General features: G+C 24.8%; 2 protein-coding genes across 3 annotated transcripts in view; both read right to left on the bottom strand.

Moving 5' to 3' along the window:
- The window catches only part of Gs2 (glutamine synthetase 2), a 20,413-nt gene extending 10,162 nt beyond the window's left edge, over positions 1-10,251 (bottom strand). The window contains exon 1 of one of the 2 annotated variants that reach the window (XM_015333615.2): positions 10,035-10,251. The gene's annotated coding sequence lies outside the window, so the exon portion shown is untranslated. Of the gene's footprint in view, positions 1-4,012; positions 4,170-10,034 lie in introns of those variants that run through there. The other variant, XM_015333617.2, reaches the window with a different exon arrangement.
- Positions 10,123-17,761, bottom strand: LOC107073131 (peptidyl-prolyl cis-trans isomerase NIMA-interacting 1). Its single transcript, XM_015333614.2, has 3 exons — positions 17,604-17,761; positions 16,822-17,034; positions 10,123-16,700 (listed from the first exon to the last, which is right to left on the bottom strand). Exons 1-3 carry the CDS (start codon positions 17,656-17,658, stop codon positions 16,480-16,482), a joined length of 489 nt encoding a protein of 162 aa, XP_015189100.1. The 5' UTR covers positions 17,659-17,761; the 3' UTR covers positions 10,123-16,479.
- Positions 17,762-17,795: the final 34 nt, after the last annotated feature.

The raw sequence follows: 17,795 nt of genomic DNA, 5'->3' as shown, positions 1-17,795 counted from the left end.
TCCTTCTAAATAATTTATCCAAGATGTTCATTTTATCAGAATACTATTTTTTCAAAACGAATGAAATATGTCTGACTCATTGAAATAATTTACAAAAAAAAAAAAAAAAAAGAAAATAATATATCTGTTTGAATAATTTCAAAAGACAATGATGAAATAACAACAACAAAAGAAGGCAAAAAAAAAACATTACTTTCTCAGAATACATCTGTTAGTTTATTTATTTTCTAACAGTTGGCATTTAATCAAGAACTACGATCATCAATTGGCAATCATAATTAAAATAAGCCAATATGTTGTTTATTTTTACTTATATAATTACAGTCTTATTATAATATTGTATATGATGAATTTTGATTGAATTCATTGTGATAATTTATTATATTTTATAAAATCATATGATATAATATAATATAATATAATATAAGTGAATGTATAAATAAATACGATAAAGAGATGATAGTAGTAGAAGTTATTAACGATTCTAGTAAATGTACAAAAGATCTTTTATGATGATGCTTACTAAAGATGTAGTATCTATTTAGGTTACACCAATGTATCCTCCCACTTTATTCTATGGTACTTTCGATCTGTAATGGGATGGAAAATACTAGAGTACACGCATAAATCCAAAATTAGACAAGATAACGATTGATTCGTGATAATCTTGCAAATACATCGTAGTGCTTTCCAATTACTCTCCAGGTATATACATTTATATATATACATATATATATATATATATAGGAGGAAAATATACGAGTTATGATGCATGCATTTGTATTTCATTTTACAAATATAATGATACAAACAAAATAATAATAATAATAATAATATTACTTTAGGAGATATTTCAATTAATACTTAGTATTTGTGTGTGTGTGTGTGTTATGCTTTTGATTTTTAAATTGTTTAATAATTATTATATGTAAAAATTTTTTTTCTTTTTGTTGTTTTTGTTTTAATTTAATTCTTTTTGATTTATCTTAAATTAAATGTATGTTAATTTTAAATTGTAACACGCGAAGTAGAGTGGAGGTAAAATTAAGAATTCTAATTAAAAACGTAGGAAACTATATTTGTTATGTATAACTGTATTTATTTTATATATATATATATAATAAAAAAATATAAAATATAGTATATATTATTATTAATATAATATAATATAATAATATATAATAATATATTAATAATATTATAGTATTTAATTAGTACGTAGTAATAATTAAGTAATAATTAGTAAGTAGTAATTAATAGTATATATTAATAGTAATAATAATAATATATAAATAGTATATTAATATATATTATTAATATATTATATATATATTATTATTATTATTATTATTATTATTATTATTAAAAAAGTAAACAAATACAAAGAACACGTAATAAGAAGATAATGCAAATGAAAATGATTAAAGGTGAATACAAGTGAAATATATAATGGAAGATTTTCATGGTCATCGTAACTACGATTCACGAAGAGGTAGTAGGTGGTAAAGGAGGAGGAGGTGGAGGAGGAGGAGGAGGTGATGAAGGTGGAGGAGGTAAAAAGAGGAGTATTTTATTCGCTCGCGTTTAACAAAGCTAAACAAGCTGATGTCAGAAGAGAAGTGTGACGATGAAAGAGCACGCAGTTTCGTGCCAACTATTTCAAACTAGTATCAAGATTTCCTCTTCCTCTTCCTCTTCTTCTTCTTCTTCATCATCATCTTCATCATCTTCCCCACCTGCCACAATCATCACCATCACCATCACCATCACCACCACCTCTCCTACCACCTATAACCATCTCTACCCACCACCACCTAACATAATTTCTTTCCTTCTCTTTTACTCTCAACTTAAACGTTCATTGCCAAGGGCCTTCTTTATTAACTCTCTGTGTATGTGTGTTTTCTCTTATGCAATCAAATGATAAATAAAAAAAAAAAAAAAACAAAATGAGTACGTAAAGAAATATCATGTACATATATTATATACTTATTTTCTCTTATATAAAAAGATTGACTAATAATTATTTTTAAAATGATTAGATAATATTAACATTTTAATTTGAGAGTGAAATAAAACTAAACAAAAAACAAAACATACAAAATTACATTCAAACGTTTCACTATAATTTAATATTAATTTTATTCACATATATATATATATATATATATATATATATATATATATATATGTTAAAATTTATTATTATTTTAAATGATATTTTTAAATTAATATAATTATATATTTATATTACAATAATATTTATAAATTTATATTACACATTATAATATTAATTCTTTTTTTTCTTATTTAAATATATTATTTTAATATATATTATAATATTCTATTTAGTAATATAATTAATATTGCAATTATTATATAATATTATATTATAAAATAAAACAAACAAACAAATAAACAAAAAACTAATAAAAAATTTGAATTATTCATTGAACCCCTGAATATAGGCAACCCATTATGATCCGAGTTCTATCTAAAAGTTGTTTACACAATTATTCATTGTTCCTTCTAATCAAACTCCGGTTCCTATCATCATCTTTCTCTCTTTCTCTCTCTTTCTCTCTCTCTTGGGAATGTTGATAAGAGACAGAAATGCTTTTATTAACGAAATGATAATAATTTAAAAAGATAATAATTAAAATACATGACCACATATATATATCATCATCACAATAAACAACATTGCTACTTTGCTGCTACGAATAAAAATCGTATCGAGAGTTAGAGCCTTCGTTAAAAATCAAAATCTCATCCACCCCCCCTCCCCTTTGACCCTCTCTCCTCCCCCCTTCTACCCCTCATTCAAAATAGATACACATAATGTGTTACACAAGAAATATCCACATATGTGTATATTGGTGTATTAGAGTGTGTATTGTATTTGTGTAACTGGTTAGAAAGAACGATTGGAATTTTGCCTATTAAAGAGCTGCCAACAAGTTTTACACTTTATATCGGTCAAACATCGATAACACGATTTAATACTTCATCTCTTTTTGTTTTTTTTTAAATAAATCTTTGTATAATTTAAAACACAATGATGAATAAAAAAAAACGAACAAATGAACAAAGAATGAAAGAGAGTACAAGAAAACGAAATATGTTTCAATTATTATCATTTAATAATAATAATAATAATAATAATTGTAATGTTCTTATAATTATGACAAACAATTGTTATAAATATTAATGAACTAAAAAAAAAAAGAAAAAATACGAAAAAAAATCAAGGAAGAAATAATAATCTTCATAAAACAAATGAAACAAACCAGCAATTTGCAATTTGAAACGTTGCACGTGCAAAGTACTTGTCATCAGGTTTGAAAATGAGATATTTTAATTGTTCTTTTTTTTTTGTTTAATGAATTTTTGAAAAGAAGAAGACTTTTGAAATGAACACGATTTGCACAAAAACTATCTTCCTCTTCCCCCCCTTCTATAATAATAATAATAATATTTATGCAAAAGACTTGTCAGATTTGAAAAAAAAAAGAAGAAAAATCAAGGAAGGAATAATCTTCATAAAACAAATGAAACAAACCAGCAATTTGCAATTTGCAATTTGCAATTTGAAACGTTGCACGTGCAAAGAACTTGTCATCAGGTTTGAAAATGAGACATTTAATTGTTCTCTTTGTTTTATTTTTTGTTTTATTTTAATGAATTTTGGAAAAGAAGAAGACGTGTTGAAATGAACACGATTTGCACAAAAAGATATCTCCCTTTTCCCCCTCCGCCCCCTCCCCACTCTATAATTTAATATTTAATCAAAATAACTATGTTATAAAGGGTGTAATTAATAATTGAAATGCAATTTAAACTTTCCCTGTCACAGAATTTCTAAAAGGATGATTTTTTAATGTAACCAATTAACATAAGCCAAAATTGATCTTTAAATAATTCAAATATCACTTTTCTTAACTAACAATTAATACAATACTTAACTTAACACCCACATATATAAAATAATAATAATAATAATAATAAATACCTTTGAATGTATTTAATTGAAGATTTGATTGAATACGTGTAAGACGATGTTTAACATTCGTTTAAGAAAGAAAGAAAGAAACAACACTTCACTTACAATTAAACGAATTCACTATAAGACAACACAAGACGCATAAAAGCGTGTGATCCAATGACTATGCCGAGCACGACTGCCAGAGATGACTACTGACAACCTCTTATATGACACGAGCAAGTATAAAAGAGTGTAAGTTAGAATAGGGGGAGGGTACATTTGTATGTGTTTGTGTGCGTGTTTTAGTATAGATAATACTTTCTAAAATAGTATCGTGAGTCAAAAGTTTTCCGGATAAAGTATATGTATATGTGTATGTGTTTGTGTATGTGTTAATTTGTACACGGAAAAATGTATATATCATTTAAAACTACCCTTTGTACTATTTGTAAAACAAGGATACTTATCAACTTGAACTTTATTGTTTATTATGATGAGTGTGTATGATTATTTAAATATAGATATATATTTAATATGTTAATAATTATTTATTAAATATGTGATTTTTTTTTTTTAAATTAATATTATTATATTATTTGAAAGTATAAATCATTTGAAATATTATATTATATTTGATTATATAATAATAAAATATTAATTATTTAATTATATTAATATATTTTTATATAATAATTTTATATATTTGTTATATTTATATGATTATTAATTATATTATTATATTATATTATATTATATGTTATTATTAAATAAAAATTTCAATTTATAATAAAATATGTTGAAATAAATCATGATTTTATTTAAATTCATATTATTATATTATTAATTGAAAATAAAAATATGAAATCGTACGAAATATTGATAAGAACCATCTTTGCTAAAAAACCACCCCCCAACATTATGTCACACAAAGTACAAAAGAAATTATCTATCATCTAGTGCATCTATTCGTAGATGTAATAGAAACCCCTTATCTTCACAATGTGCTTGAAAATGATCTATGTATTTATTTGATATAATATACAGTTAAATAGGACAACAACGTTGTTGATAAGATCAATTCATCTTTTTAATAATTTCCACTTTTCTCATCTTTTATATCACTTTGAAGTATCGCGTTAATCTTCGAAAAATAAAATCGAGATAAAAAAAAAAATTAAATATATGAGAGAAAGAAAGAAAGAAAGAAAGAAAGAAAAAAAGAGAGAGAGAGAGAGAGAGATAATGTTATCAAGTAACTCAATCGTAATCTTCATGAAGATGTTTACAGTTTTACAAATATAAATTAAAAAAAAAAAAAAATAAGAAAAAAAAAACACATTAAAAGTTATTTACGAAAGAAGATTAAAAAAGAAATCATTTTAATCGCCTAATCAAATTGTCCTAATTTCTTCTAGATAATCTTAACGAATTGACAACACATCTCTCGTGGTAAAATGATCGATTTAAAATAAAAAAAAAAAAAAAAATAACGAAAAGTACTTCTTATACTATAATATTTATATTTTAACAAAATATAATATTAAATGAAATATATAATAATAATTATGATATATTAAATATAATAAAAAAAAATATATATATATATATATATAAATAAAAATATTATTATTATAAATTATAAAATAAATTTTGTCATATAAAATGTGTTCATTATAAAAATTAATATTTACAAAATAATAATTATTCCATTAATTCAATTTACAAATAATAAAAATACAAATAAACTGTGTGACTATATACTTTATACAAATAAATTGATATTGTCATTATTTTTCATGCGAATGGTGAAAACAAAGTCCATAAGTTCATCCTACTTTTCAAGAATTCCAAGCAGAACTTTAGACCAAGACTATAAAGATCGTTCGATATCATTTCTCTCTCTCTCTCTCACTCTCTCTCTCTCTCTCTCTCTCTCTCTTTGTTTTTTTGTTATTGTTGTTAAATACTTTACTCAAGAATAGTTCAAACGTTTTAGCTTTGTTCTCTCTCTCTCTTTAACGTTGTTTTATTATAATACTTAACATGACTACTCCCGCAAATATATGTATATATATATATATGATCTTTGATAAGAACTAACATATTATATGTACACATGATATATATATATATGTGTATATGCTTACGTGTGTGTAATAATAATTAAGATCAATTAATTTTACGTCATACGAGTTCAATGTACAATACATAAATGCACGCACACAACACATTTATTATACATATGTATACATAAATAAATTCATACATATATATATGCATTTTTTACATATGTTTTTTGTCATTCGTTAAATGGTACTGTACACGCGTTATAATGTTAAAAATAAATGTAAATTTTTAAGGACCATTAAAAAAAAAATAGAATGTTCAAGTTGTTTTACACGCGTATCATATTTTTTTTTATTTTTTTATTTTTTTTAGTTAATTATTCTGAGTGCTTAAAATAAGCTGCTTTCACCTATCTCTCTCTTTCTCTCTCTCACCATTTCTTTCTTTTTTTTTTGTCTGCCTCTATGTGTCTATCAATTTTTTGTTCCTTTCTCCTAATGTAAGTCATAGGTATGTATTCCATATATGGGATAATAATTTTGGAAATATAGCGCCGTATTAAATAAAATGAATGAATAGGGTTTCATCTTCAACATTAAAAAATACCTCTTTTTTTTTTTTTTACCTTTTTATATCGCAGGAGGACATGCACGCATGATTTGACCCTAATATAAATATAATGAAAGAAGAACAGTTCGCGTGTATCGATTTGACGATGTTCGTTGGACGTTTTATATCGTCATGGAGATATAGGAAAACAAATCTAATTCATTGTAAAAAAAAAAAAAAAATAAATTAAAAAATAAACAAACAAATTATTACTTCATTTGAGTAGTAAGAAACGTGAATTCCATTGTGTCCAGTTACAAGAAAAAAAAAAATAAAAAGAAAACAAGAACAAGAAGAACATAAAAGTTAAAGTTCATTTCGTATAAGGCACGATGAAGAATTTAATTTAAAAATGATTGAAAAACAATGATTACAAATTCCAAAATAAGAATCCCACAGTTTTAATGTTAACCAATCCAAATATGTTGTGTTGAATGTTGAATTTTGTTTAATCAACGATACATTTAAATGACTGTAATTAATAATCGCATTTTTAATTAGTGTTTTAACAACAAGTAAACAAATATAAATTTGATTTCAAGATCAAACTATCTAATTAATGTGAGATTTCAAACTCGACAAAGTCGAGTAAACAAGGATGCCCACGTGTTTGTTGGATCGTAGTAGTAGCAGCATTCTTAAGCGATGAAAGTACGTGTGTGTGTATATATATGAATAAAAAATAAAAAATAAAAAAAAAGAACACAAAGAATGAAATAATACTCATTTATATCACATTCATTTATTATTTTGTTCAATTTAATTTCTTTATTTTCATCACCCAAAGTATTTTTGATCAAAAAAAAAAAAAAAAAAAAAAACTCTGAAATATCTCAACCTACTTCACTTGAGTTTCATTTTCAATTATTGAGATATTTCGGTGATAATAGGACGATCACGTTATCGTACAATTCACTGATCGATACAATACAATTGTACGCTTGATTACGAACACATGTACATGAAACAAAATGATTATCCTGTTACTATCATTAACATTAACTTCAATTTATTATTGTCACGAAACTATATATATATATATATATATGTTCTCGTTTTAATAATAAAAGAAAAAAAACAAGTCAAATAAAAACACTTTATATAATAATCATGCAAATAGTGAATGAACAACCAAAAAAATTCTATTTTAAAAAGATGAAGATATCTTAATAATAATAATAATAATGATAATAATAATAACCAACAGGTAAACATATTTAGTGATGAAAATTAAGAGATGATAACGGAGTATGGATAAATACAAAAGAAAGTATCATGTGGTAGCAGCTTGTTAAACATTCATAAGATTCGATATTTCTATTTTTGCAATGTAGGTCGGTGCCGTCGTCTTTGTTACGTTTCATCAGATTATTTTACAAATAACATTTCAAAAATTGTCAAATTAATTGTGTTAAACATTCTACAAAAAAAGAAAAAAAAAGAAAACAAAATAAAATACAAAAAAAAAAACATGAGAATTATTTTCAATGATTGAAAAAATTGTTTTAAAACGTTTAACGTCACGCTCATTTTCAAGGAAAGTCCCCGGTCAGGCCACAGGCGTTATTTTGTATTGAAAAAATAATTTAACGTGTCAGTCACATACGACTGACATGGCCTAAACGACAAAATCTACTGTCAGTCATACATGACTGACATGGCCTAAACGACAAAATCTACTGTCAGTCATAAATGGCTGACGAGGCCTGGGCGTGAAGTTTAGCGTCAGTCATAAATGACTGACGTGGCCTGGGAGTGAAGTTTACTGTCAGTCATTTATGACTGACGTGGCCTGAACGTGAAGTTTAGTGCCAATCACCAATAATTGACGTGACGGTTAACATTATCAATGGAAGAACAACAAAGTGTTATTATATCATATCATTTGTTTAGTCATAATAAGGAAAAATGAATGTCTCGTCACAAGTAAAAATAAAGAAAAAAGAAAAAAGAAAAAGAAAAAAAAAAGTATACTTGTAATTTGTTCAATTAAAATATTATACGAGGTATTAGAATAATTTAGAAAAAGAAAAATACAGAGAGAGAAAAAAAATCATAGAAAGAAAGAAAGAAAGAAAGATAGGAAAACAAAACGAAACAACAAAAACAACAACAACAACAACAAGGTAGATTACCTTGACACATAAAAATTTAAATGAGAAATCCAGTAACTTTCTCTATTTCTCTCCTACTAGTAAATACTAGTAGTAAGTGACTAGTTACTTTTTATCAATAATTAAAATCAAGACAAAATAAAACCCGTTGTGAGATGCATTTCATTCAAATAAGAAGATTTAAAAAGAAAAAAAGAGAATTTCAATTGATAAGAAATCATTTTATAATCTTTTAATAACGGATTAGAATTTGTGTTTGTTGTGTGTGTTTCATTTTAAAAGATAGATAACAAACAAAGTCTCTCATTGACGAGTATTTGATCTGGAATTATTTATCTGAGAATTTGAAAATAAAAAACAGAAATAAAAAAATAAAAATAAGAAGAAGAAGAAGAAGAAAAAGAAGAAAAAAATAACAACATTTCAACTAAATATATTCCACGGTAAATGAAATATTATATGAAATGATCACACGCAAGTGTGATCACTTTTCCATCTGACTATTATCTAACATTATACCACACATATGTATAAATAAATATAAGATAAAGATTATTATACGTTGTTGTTAAAGATTGATACCTTCATTAATAAAAAAAAAAAAAAAAATAAAAAAGAAAAAGATACGTCGTAATTTTCTCTTCTCTATTTCATATGCAACACAACGATCGTGGGATAATAATTTCATTTTAAAATGCTAAAACATTCACGTATTCGTTCTTATCAATTTTTCATAATGATTAAATAGAAACTTTGATCTGTATGATAATACTACAAAATTAAATATAAAATAAATACAATTTATCTAATTAAAAATTGTATAAATATTATCCTATGTGAATGTGAGACGATGATTAAGAAAAAAAAAAAAATAATAAATTTAAATACAAAACAAAAATATAAAAAAAGAAAAAGAAATTTTATATATAATTTTATAATCTATTAATTCTATTATTTATTAATGTGATGACAATGATTAATTAAATTAATTAAATACAACAAAAATAAAAAGAAATGTAATTCTATATAATAAATACAAATAAAATACAATTTACCTAATATTACAAATCTTATAAATATTATCTAACAAATATGACGATGATTAACAAATCAAAATTAAATTCAAAAAAAAAAAAGCAACTTCAAATATAATCCTATAATAAAAAAAATAAATAAATAATCCTATTTTTAAAATATGCAAACAAAAAAAAAATACAATCATAATAATATAATATTAAAAATATATGATATACACTCACATAGAAATAAATCCACACGTTGAAAAATAGTAAAAAAGGTTTTGTTTTTTTTTCTTTTTGGCAAATGCCACAAATCCCACAAATTCCCTTCTTGTTTTTTTTTTTTTTTTTTCCAATGACCCTCTTCTTTTTTTTCTACTACTATCCAATGGATAGTTTATTCTTCTTCTTCTTCTTCTTATTCTTGATGAAACTCTAACTATAACTTGTGCCTGATAACACGATATGCGATACTGCCGTATGAACGCGTACCACGATAACTTATATAGGGGAGCGCATTTCAGCGCAAGCGTCGCAAGCGCAAACCCCGCGCTCTTCTTCTTCTTCTTCTTATTCAGTCACTCACACTAAGTTAGCCTAACTTCCCCACCTACTTTTTGATGAAAACGATTATCCAGTATAATCGTTCATTCGTTCGATATGACGAGAGAATGATCGTTACGTTTAATCGGAAAATTCTTTAACTCTTTTGTCGTCTCTTCTTTTATCACTGACAAAAATACCAATTTTAATTGATCATTTTCAAACGAAATAAAAGAAAATATGGTTTTTTCTTTTTTCTTTTTTTTTTTCTTAAAACACCTTATTCATCATCATCATTATCATCATCATCATTATTATTATTATTATTATCATCATGTTTTTAATTGATCCTTTTATATTTGTTTCTTATTTTTCTTTTCTTTGTTTAATATTTGCATTAAATTAATGGTAGGAAATTGTTTGTGCGTATTGTGTTTTCATTTTAATAAAAAATAATTCGTCAAATAAGACGAATTTGTATTTCATGTAACATCCAATGAACTCGTGATATTACGTAACATGAATTGCTTGATAATAAATCATTTCAAAAGATTTTTTGGGAAGTCCAATGCCCGCACAGGTTTCGAACGAATTGGGAAAAACAAATGGCGCGAAGACAAAACATGAACTTGCATTTAATCAAATTTCGATCTAATGCTACTTCTAATAATACTTTTAACTCATCTACGATTTAACATATTATTTCTAATTTGTTATAATAATTTACAAACATATAAACTCACTTATATTTATACATTAAAAACGTAAAAGTAATAATTGTAAATAAATAAATCGATTAATCGATACTTTTTTCAATACTAATCTCTGATTGGTTCATTTTGCAAAGTATTTCGAAAAATCGATTAATTGATTTTTGATCTAAGGAGCTCTCTAATTGGTTCTTTTATTTTCGCGGGAATTTGACAAAAATACAAATATTACGATGGATGTAATTGTCGCATTTTGCACAAATATAAATAATAATTATTAATAATTAATAATAATAATAATAATAATAATAATAATAATTTAGCCTTGATAAGGATGGAATTTGAAAAATGTACAAGTTCGATATCTCTCTCTCTCTCTCTCTCTCGTTGGAAATTAAATTATTATATATATATATTTATAATATAATAATATAATTTATATATAATAATTTTCAATTCTTAAAATAAAAAACATATGTTTAAAAAAATCTGTAAAATATTTCTGATAGATTACTTAATAGATAAAATACACACACGTATAGTACTACATATGTTATAAAAATATAATCAAGTTATATATAGTATATGATGGATGTGATATAATATTTCTCGCAAATATTTATTATTCGAATAATATTTCAATATATAACAAACACGCGATACTTCAATGAACTTCATTTGGATACTTGAATCATGTTGAAAATCTATTATTTACCGAATAATGATCGATGTCATGATAAGTTTCTTTTGGTTTTTACCGGCAATCAATACGAAGCTTGAAGGACATTCGACTCTTTGCAAATAAGATCGCAATTTACTTATCCTCTTTGTATATTATTTTATTCTTATTTATTTTTCTCTCTCGTTAAATTATGTAATTTTATATAAATGAATAAGAATAAGGTTGAAAAATGTATTATTAAAAAACGAGATTACAATTACTAGAAAATATGATCTTTAATCAAGGATAACTTCTATTGATTATAGTATGATACTTAAACGTGTATCGATTTGTCTACCTTTAAAAAGAAAAACAACTAAATGACAATTTGTATTTTTCAACATTATCATATAAAGTAAACAACAAAACACCGTTCTTCTTTCTTCTGAGAAAAAATTAAATGTGAATCACATTTTTTTTACATTAGCATTGCATACGAAGTAAACATACACACACACACACACCTTAGTGTTTTAATAAATAAGTATAAAAACAATAAACAAATTAAATATTCTAAATAATAATAATAATAATAATAATACATCAACAACTAACGATTTATATCTCAATGAAAATTCTTTTACATTTGTATGACATATTAAATGCAGGTAGAACATTCACATTCGATTTGTACCAAGCATAAGTTATGGCTTTGATCAATGGTTACTCAGGATTCTATTGAGTTTCTCGTAAGAAACAAAGGCAAAAGAAAAGAAGAAGAAGAAAAAAAAAAAAGCAAGATTATGCATTGACGTAAACAGTTCGCTTTCTTCGATACTCGTGTTCTACATGAACAAAAATCAACGAGTTTAAGATAGAATTCTACGAATGTTATATAGTCATGAACTTCAACCATATGCCAATATGATTTATCTCGATAATCGACAAAAAATTCCATCGGTTCAATGATTTCTACTGTTAAGTAATTCGCATATGTATATTTTTTCACTTAGATAGTTTTAACTTGCTAATAATTCACTTATGGTTTACGATCTTTCTTTATTTGGCAAGGACCAATTAAATCTGTGCAAAATGTTGGATCCTTGAGTATGGTTACTATTATAAAAGTAAACTTTTACAAACTCGTGATGCATTACGTCAAAATCTTACATATTTCTCTTTATATGTACATATTAACAGAGTGTCTGTAAAAAAAAAAAAAAAAAAAAAAAAAAAGTATGAATAATTTGTCTTTATTTCTTTCTATTTTTTGTTTGTTTTTTTGGTTTTATAATTTTAATGCAAGACATGACCCTGACGAAACACTTTTATCTAATCTACAAAGTAACATTTTTTTTTCTTCTTTACAAGAGAAAAAAAGAAAAACAACAATTACGAAGACAGCGTTACTAAAACTTGTATGTTTGCATAAATAGTACGATAATTAAAAACTACCGAATGAAATTTAATTCATTAAAAAAATAAAAATATTTAATGCACTTCCTCCTTCTCCTCCTCCTCCTCCTCCTCGCAATTTAACGAACGGTGTTTGTTTCACATGGTCACTGCGTCATAGGCTTCGTATTTCCTTTGATAAAAACCATCAAGAATTTACTTTAATTTATTCATTACTTTAATAAATGTTAAAGTAAAAAAAAAAAAGAAAATAAAACTATTTTGTAAAAAGTATGAAAAAAAAAATTGGAATAAACGAAGCATGGACCATTGTTATCATCATTATGGTATACTAAAGGTACGAAATCATCGTTTGTTAGATTATTTCAACTATCGCGTGTCGAGACAATTGATTGAGTTTAGATTTCGTGACCAATTTATGAAAGCTAGCTAGATGCCAGGGTCGACCAAGTGAAAAACTGGAACTTGCGCAACGTCTGATCACTAATGACCCTTTACAGTGGTCTTTACAAGGTCACAAGAGAAACTTGCATCCAATGTAATGTACACGCGAGACTTTACAATAGGTGTACGAACTGATGTGACTATGAACACATTTTGGATCAATAAAAAAAAAAACAAAAAGATTCTTAATTTCTTGAGAATATATATATATGACATTCCAATCGAAGCTTTCGATGAGATTCTCCATGTTCGGCGTAATATCACTGAAAATATATTCATAGAAATATTTGAATGATTAGATATTACAAAAAATGACCTTTTTTCCATGTCTATGGTTACGTCATTGTAAAATTTTATAAACGTACCATTATTTATTATTGCATTATGTCAATCATATTCAATTCCCCTCTCTATGTGAGCAAATACACTTTCATAGGAGCGCTTATATAATGATTAGAATAAAGTTTCGTGCATGGTTCCCAAGTGGGGAAGCCACTGAGTAGCGGATTTCCTCCAAACATGGGGTGATACTGATAATCGACAATGTGCAATACGCGTACGTTGATGAACATATGACCTTAGAAAACTATATTATATTCTCTCGATGATGAAAAATAAGAATTACACTATTACATTCTTAATAATATTATATTAATACAACGAAAAAACGAATTTTGCAAATTTTTCTAATGCAAATATAAGCATCATGGTATATTTCAGTGCTTGTTTTAAGCAAATATGTAAATACATTACAATTATTGCAATTAAATAACATCTCCGCATTTTTGTTTTTTTTTTGTTTTGCTCGATGTCCATTAATTACGATTTATAATTCTTCATTTAATTGCTTAGATCATCTCTTTAAATACATTTCAATATAATTATATTGTACAATATACAATAATGCGAAAATGTATAATATTTTTATATCGAGCATTTAAATGCATTTTGTATATTGCTATCGTTACCTAAATTATTATAAATAATTATTACTAAGATAATAGAAACTATATACTTTTTTTTTGTTTCTTTTTAATTTTATATAAGTGTTTGAAAATGCATTGTGTAAATTATATTTTAATTTAATAGAGACGATTTTTTTTATGTAGTATATATAAATATTTATATATATACGAAAGAGATATTATTTGTGCTATACTTTCTACAGAAAATACGAAACATATATAAATAACTTTAAGAGGTATTTAAATGTACAAGGTATTATACAATCATTGTCACCACCTGATACAGCCAACTCTTTAAACCAAAGTATACGAATTTTTTACATTACATATTTTATAGCAATTTCTCATAGATTCAAAATTTTACAAAATTTCATCGAAGTTATTTCATATCTTACTTTGACTAATTATTTTAAGGACTACCAAAGAGTTGTTCATTTATTTTATAATGTACTATTGCTTGTATGTTATTTTTTTTTTAATTATACATTTGTAGATGGATCAATATAATTTTCAAATTACATATACATATGTAAAAAAAGAAAAAAGTTACTTTTATAAATTCAATCAAATAAATCATGTAATACAATGACTATCGTTTGGTATTACTTAATTACGAAGAGAATAAATCTTCCTTGTATGAAATATATAATTTCATAAATAATATTTAATACATTTAACAATTTAAGTTATATAAAAAATTTGTTGAAAAACTTTCTACGTCGTCTTGGTAATTTTTATCTTTCAATTTTACAATATAAGGAAATTTGAATAATTTAAATTTTCAAAGAACACTTTTATTATATGCTATATCTTATACTATCTCTTATTTTTCTATTTTCATGTTATTATACAAATAACAAAATGAAATTCATACTATTGACTCTGCTGTATATATGTATAATAACATTACAAAAATAAAATTAAATTGTTCAATTTGGAATAAAATTAATTTTATTTTAAACAGAACATTTGCAACTTATTATGACTAATAAGTATACGAAATAGAAAGAAAAATAAGAATAACAGTAAACTTTTATAAATACAGAGAGATCAACGAATAATTAATTACTATTGTGTGAACTATGAAATGATATTATTATTATTATTATTATCCTCACTAAAATATGATGTAATTTTCAATGTTTTCCTTTTTTTATGTTATGCTATTGCAAATGTGTAACAATAATTAATTATCAATAAATCACGCATATTTTTGTTACTAATCGAATATCTTAAACTGCAATGCACTTAAAAATAAGCATATATATTAATATAAAATTTAATAGTAAAGCCTGTGCAATAGAGTTGGCTGATTTGAAATTTTTTTTTTATATTACTTTAAGTCATTTTCTCCTTAAAAACCACTGTAAAATTATTTTCTTTTTACGAGCAAAGAAATTATTTGTAGATTTTAAAATACATATATATATATTAGTAAAATGATTCAATCTTTAAAAAGAATTTTAATAATATTAAATATACGTTTTTAAATTGACTAATAAAAAAAAAAAAAAAAAACAAAACAAAAAAGTAATTTTAACTAATGAATTATTCTGCAAAGTGTAATGAACTTTCATGTTACTTGGAAGTTTGATCATTTTGAAGAGAACCTACAAAGATTATTCATAATATTTGATAAAGATATAAATATATGATAAAACATGATATAAATTATTTGTTTTGAAAATTGATTAACTGAGATATTTTAATTAGTGGAAGACTCATGAATATACAATTTTCATCAGATTTAAATTAAAAATGGATCTACTATATTCTGTCAACAACACTTGGTATAATAATAACCTAAATTTGTTGCTATAAAGAAATATATCGTCGAATATTTCATACAAAAACGAAGAAAATCTAAATGAATCATCATCTTTTATCTAATGACATTAAAATGAAATGTTTTTACTCAAAGTACAATGCATCTTATATTCTGAAGTTTATTTAGTCCGCTGGATAATATGAATACCGCTATCTGTATGGACAGGAGAAGATAATTCACCAACTTTTAAAGCAAACGCTGCTTGCTCGAAGGGTTTCTGCATGGTCCCTCTAGAGAAAGGACCCAAATCCCCTCCCCGTTTAGCTGAACTGCAATCACTGTATTTTAAAGCAAGTTCAGCAAACGTAGCTTTTCCAGATGCTATTTGCTCTCTGTACGCTAAGTATACAGAAAATGTATAAATAAGTTACAATATATTTTTCATTGATAAAACATTCGATATATCTAAATATTAGATTATTAGGTTATCGATATTAAAGTTATATACATAAAAACTCACATTTGATTAAATCTAAAGCTTCTTCTTTTGACCTAGTTATATTTTCTTCTCGCCAAGAAGATGGTCGCCTAGATCCTGAATGTTTTACCAAAAGGTGCGAACACTGAACTTCCTCTGAACGATTTCCATTACCATTACCAGAAGGATCTGCTGGTTTATCAGGTCTATCCCACTGACTTTGTTTGGAATATATGTTCAAATAATAATGTTGACCTGTATAAACAATGTTATACTTATATTGCATGTCATATGATAGTATGTTATCTATTATATTTAGTAATCATTCATTTGAAATCTATAAAATAGAAATATACCATATGACAGTAACAGTTATAATTAAAATGATAAATGAAATACTTCAAATATTCCTTAAATAATATCATACTTTATTATAAGTATTATTTGTAATAATGTTTTCTCACATGTATTTCACATTTTATCGTCAAACGATAATTCAACTAAAATCATTAGCATATCCATCGTTGAAATTTTTTTTCTCTAATAAAACTTCATAGAATTATTGAATTATATCTATTATCAATTAAATCTAAATATGTATATAAAAAAAATATATAATATTTACTGCAATACATAAAAATTAATGCAACATTTGATTGATCGTCTAAGAAATATTGGAAAAATGCCGGCCGCCCATCTGATGCAACTTAAAAAGTAGTACATCAAACTATTATTAAACTTTATAAATATAAAACCTATTATAATATTAAAAAGAAAGATTACCTTGCTATCAAGACAAATCATTAAAAATAAATGTAATTTACCAGTAGATCTACTGAGACGTTTTTCCCAGCCCGCTGGAAGTTCTTCGTCCGCCATGGTTGTTAAAATTTGGTTGACTTGTATGATTATTTCTTCCCTACACGATTTCACGTCAAACACAACGCTTACCTAAAGTATACATAAGCACTCTACCAACATATGAATATTACAATCTAACCTAACTACAGCTATCG

This window comes from Polistes dominula, unplaced genomic scaffold (assembly GCF_049000335.1).
Source record: "Polistes dominula isolate Pdom_NZ unplaced genomic scaffold, Pdom_raw_medaka contig_26, whole genome shotgun sequence".
NCBI lineage: Eukaryota > Metazoa > Arthropoda > Insecta > Hymenoptera > Vespidae > Polistes > Polistes dominula.
Note: the sequence above shows the minus strand (reverse complement) of the source record. Positions and strands in the feature narration are given on the sequence as shown.

Coding starts and splice junctions, on each gene's coding strand:
- LOC107073131 (XM_015333614.2), bottom strand. CDS start 17,658: ATGGCGGACGAAGAACTTCCAGCGGGCTGGGAAAAACGTCTCAGTAGA. Junction 17,035..17,603: donor ACGTCTCAGTAGATCTACTG/GTAAATTACATT, acceptor TTGTTTATACAG/GTCAACATTATTATTTGAAC. Junction 16,701..16,821: donor AGCTTTAGATTTAATCAAAT/GTGAGTTTTTAT, acceptor CTGTATACTTAG/CGTACAGAGAGCAAATAGCA.